General features: G+C 32.0%; 1 protein-coding gene across 1 annotated transcript; it reads right to left on the bottom strand.

The window, feature by feature from the left end:
* Window positions 1-531: 531 nt before the first annotated feature.
* Window positions 532-1,167, bottom strand: LOC145107101 (uncharacterized). The gene has a single exon (XM_079043970.1). It carries the CDS (start codon window positions 1,165-1,167, stop codon window positions 532-534), a length of 636 nt encoding a protein of 211 aa, XP_078900096.1.
* Window positions 1,168-5,083: the final 3,916 nt, after the last annotated feature.

The raw sequence follows: 5,083 nt of genomic DNA, 5'->3' as shown, positions 1-5,083 counted from the left end.
GTTTGGGATAAATGCTAATTTTTGCCTAAAAATTAATATGTGATTAATGATTTTGGTTAGTTTTGTCATTTTCTCTTAAACATCTATTTTCAACAACCTATGTTCAACAACCTTGCTAAACAAAAGGAAATTGTCACTATCACAAACTTTATACCAAATCTAAAGATTATTTTGTTTCATTATCAATATTGGAATAGTGAAATGTATTTAGTTCAAATGGCTTCGAAGTAACATTTTTGGGATTTGGGATGATTCAATATGATATCATACTTGGTGAAAACATGTTCCCTCAAAATGTATGGGACTGGGATCGATTCACTAGTAAACTTTGTTCTTTTTCTTAAAATTTATAAGTAACATATGAATTAAGTGCGATAATATGGATATAATTAGTGACTAATTACATACCAATTTTTTTTTTCTTTTTCTACGGGAAATCTTTTCCAACGAATTTTATCTAATTGTGACGGTTATGGTCAGGGATCACGTTCACGGTGGTGATGGCGGTGCACGGTCGTTATGGCTTCAAGATCATGCTTTTCCTCCTTTTCCAGACCCCTTGATCTTCTCCTTCCCCTTACTTGCAAACGCTTTAGCATAAAGCGCCATTCTGGTTTTAACAGAATCAGAGTGTTTCGATGCATCTGAATCCGAAGTCGAATCCACCAATTCGACTTGCCAAGAAATCCTTTTGTTCATCGGCCCTTCTTTTCGAGGAAGATCATGAGTCACCATAGCCCCCAACGGCGGGGGACCCTTGTTCGATTGCAGATAATTCCCGTAATGAGTCTTCAATCGAACTTCTGAACCGTCTTCTGTTATCACCGGAACCCATTGAAGCGCAGAACTCCATTTCCCTGTAACAGAACAATCATCGACAGCTGAGATCGGATTATCAGCGTTAAGATTTCCGAGTTGGGTTTGGGTAACTTTGAGATATCGAGCTCGCATTCCTGGAATTGAGGGTTTGTTTGATGCTGTTAGGTATTTCCCGTAGCAACTTCTTAATGATATGCAATCTTCATCGATGATTTCCACTGTCCAATGTGAATTCCTTGTTGATCCATCTCGATTTTGGGAGACGGATTCTTCGTCGTTGTCTGCAACGAGGTATTTATCCCGATAACTTTTGAGACGTATCGTCGAATGATTCGGGAATAAATCCATTTCAAACTTGATCGGAAATCAAGCAGTCCGGCGAAATGGATTTCGTTGCGATACACGAGCGTGAAAGAATGAAGATTTTTTGGAAGGCTCAATGTTTGACGAAAAAGGAACCGAAGATTTGCCTTTTGAATCGGAAGTTTTGGAAGAAATAAAAGGTCGGGGGTACTTTCATGTGTCAATTCGATTATGTGTTATAAACTTTTGGGTAAATTACAAAAATGGTCCTTGTGTTATGTATTTTTCTTTTTTTAATAAGTCCTATGCTTTCAATTTGGACATAGAGCATCCCTGTGGTTTCTTTCTGTCACGTATATAGTCCTTGACATACATGAATCAACTTAATTGCCCTTATCATTATTATTATTTTCTATCTTAATTTATTTATTTATTTATTTTTTTTAAGCTACACCCACCACCCAACTCCCTTTCCAGTTTCCATGTCGTCAACGCCTCCTCATAACAACATAAATATGATGTTTATTGGTATTGAATTACTGTTAGATTTTATGTAAAAAAGTCTCTTAATTTTTTTTAACAGAAAACTCTCTATTATTTAACATTTTGTTCAACTTAATGATTTTTTTTATTATTATTATTTTTAATTTTCACAGGAAATAAAAGATTATGTGATTTTTTCAAAATAATATTTTTTTTTTGTTAAAAAAAACATTTAGGACTTCATCAAAATTTTTACCAAAATAAACTTTTCTACATAAAACCTTAGAATAGTTATAAGTAACTATTTCTTTTAATTCATGAGAACCAGCAAACTTATCGTTAAAAATCCATTTTCTTTGGCTGAATTTATATAGTTGCTACAAAAGAGATAATACATACAAAAGAGATAATACGAACAAATGTCCTGACGAATGCCCATAATGGGACCAAGAATAATGGATGATTTAACCTGTAAATTAATTATAAAATTTTACAAACTATACATGTAAATAAAACAACAGTTATATTAAAACAATGTCATGAATAATGGATGATTTAACCCGTAAATTAATTATGAAAATTTAAAAACTATACATGTAAATAAAACAACAATTATATTAAAACAATGTCATGTACCTCTAAATGTTCCAATAGATCAACAATGTTACAAAACTCATGGTCTTTGAGAAATTCATCATGATCCAAGTATGATTTAGATGAAACAAATCAACAATAATGATGAGTTTTATTTTCTAGTACAACCAATCTATTGATTTGAAATGACAAAACAAATTACATGTATGTTTGAATGAAAAATTATACACATAAAACAAATAAAAAATAGAAAAAAAAATACTTTTACTTGAACCGACGGATTTCATAATATTGATGAACTTACTAACATCAAAATAGATTGAAACAAAAGAACGGCCTATAAAAAAATATTTTAATAAATTTGAAATTATTAATAAAATAGAATGTTAGTAAAAATACAAACCACTCAAAAGCTTGAGTTTCACAAACTGAACAATAACAAGGACAAGAACAACATTGTTATGCTTACAAAGTCACTTTAAGCTTAGTAACCTTGCAGATGCACGACCATCTTGTGCTTGGACCTATCTTCATCGCTTGTATCCATCGCAGCATACTCAATAATTTCTCCAATAACATTTACAAAGACATGAAAATAAGTTTTTAATTTTAAAAAAAGAAAAACAATGTTAATAATTACGTACAATTAAACAATATTGTTGTTTATACAATGTGAATATTAAATTAACTAACCAAAAGATATTGTCTCTGGAATGCTTTTTGAAATGATGGAATTAAAGTCAACAAACGAAAATCCATGAATACATCCAGAGAAGTCCAAACACTCCCTAACAATTATATATTGCCACAAACTAATTTTCCGATAATGACCGAAATACTTAAAAAATGTTTTATTCTCACAAACGACAGATGACTTGATGTAATAAGCACGATCTTCTTTAAGTGTGCGTTAGACCTTTGAAAACCGTTTCTTCAAAACATAAGCATGAATCTTGCTTCTCTATTAATATATAACATATAAATATTGGAATGATTCTCCTCCATCATGTGACGCGGTAGTTTGGAGACCAGTTGTGTTCTGCATGTTCGATCGAATGTTTTGGAGTGAACTTAAAGACGAGATTGGGGTAATGATGTTTGCAGATGTGCCATTTTAGGGCAACTAAGTGTTCATTTTATACGGAGGCGCCTGAACAGTCGAAGCGTGCTCCCTACGATTCACATTCAATATGACGTTGTTTCGGTTGTTGGACGCTTAATTTGAATTCTTGCCATGTCGTCGCTTACGTGTTAGGTTAGGCTTATGTGACAATGTAAACCGGCTACAATATGTGAAAGGGATTATATTGGTAGATAACAGATAATTTGTTCCCTTATAAAGCTATAAAATAAGTTAAGTGATTAAATGAGTAAACCCTAGAAATATAATAGGACATATATGCCATTTTCCTTAAAATTAATCATAATCATATTATTATTATGACCATATTCGATCATATTGTTGACCACTAGACGTTAGTGCTGCATGATGAGAATTTTTGAATCCGCCACTGCATATATATCATTGCTAATATTTTGATTCCGTGAAGAAACTTTAGTTTTTTTTTTTTTTTGATAAACCTATCAAGAGACCACTTTGAGACTTTTTTAATTTTTCATTTTCTTTTACATCTTTCACTGCGAGATAGATGCTTAGAAGACATAATTTTTGAAATTTATATATGATATAAGATTAACATAACAATTTGAAAATTTTGAAAGTCATCAGTACTCTGATCAACTAAGCCACAAAACAAGAACAAAATTACAAAAAATAGAGGGAACTAGCAATTAAGGAAATAAGTCAAATCACTCAAAACATAAATCAAATTTCGTAATATATTAATGTGAAACCAAAAATTCAGTCATTCAAGATAATTAAATATATTAGTGTGTTACCTTCGTTAATCTATGAAATCAATCAAAATAGAAAAACGAAATGACAACAGGTTCATAAATCATGAATTAGTATGAAACACTTGTTTAATTTTAATTGACAATCGTGAAATCTTAAACGAGAGGTAAAATCTAGTGGAATTTTGAAATTAGAACAACCCATTATTTGCTAAAATGCAACTTTTTATTTTAAGCCCATTTTTTAAAACATAAGTTGTTGTAATTTTTCAAAACGTGAGTCGTCGTAAATTTTTAGTTTTAGCACTCTTGGAATCAGAACAAAAGATGGTACCGGATTACCGATTGCGGGTCGATAGAGTGAACCGTATGTAAAATTGACCTTTTAAACCGTATGCGGTCGCTCATACGTCAGACAGCATCAGACAGCTGCTATCCTCCCGATTAAACATCATCGGAGAAGATGATTTCTTGAATTCCGAGCTTCTTAGCAAAACATGACTCAATTCGTGAACTAGAACACAATGCATTTGAACGAATTGCTTATTGGTTTATTCATAAAAAATGTACATGTTTGTAATGAAATAAAGAATCAATAACTGAGGAAACGTATTGAGGAAAGTCATATATGTGCATTTATGATTCTTGAAACCCTAAATTCATATGCTTCTTTTGATCCCATCAACGATTAATTGCTGATCATTAAGAAGCGAACCACACTAAATTTCTATATAATCCTATTGAAATTAATCAAAATCAGATAGAATTCGCATCAGATCATCGTTCGTTATCTCTTGATCATCCAAATTCTTAGATGGCGATTCCATTCTTCTGCTCACGACTTCATTAGCATTACGATCACTTGATCCAACGAAGTAAAATCCTTGATCATTCTCGTAGATCGTCTGATCAGTCGTGCTATTACTCGATCCACCAACACTTTGATCGTTTATGATCTCGTTTTTAACTGGAGGATCTTGTGTTCGATCGTGGTTGTTTCTTCTATGAAAATCGAGCAAAAGACGAACGT

This window comes from Lactuca virosa, chromosome 4 (assembly GCF_052849685.1).
Source record: "Lactuca virosa cultivar CGN04683 chromosome 4, Lactuca_virosa_CGN04683_v6, whole genome shotgun sequence".
Lineage (NCBI taxonomy): Eukaryota > Viridiplantae > Streptophyta > Magnoliopsida > Asterales > Asteraceae > Lactuca > Lactuca virosa.
The sequence above is the reverse complement of the archived record's forward strand: the minus strand, read 5'-3'. Positions and strand labels throughout refer to the sequence as shown.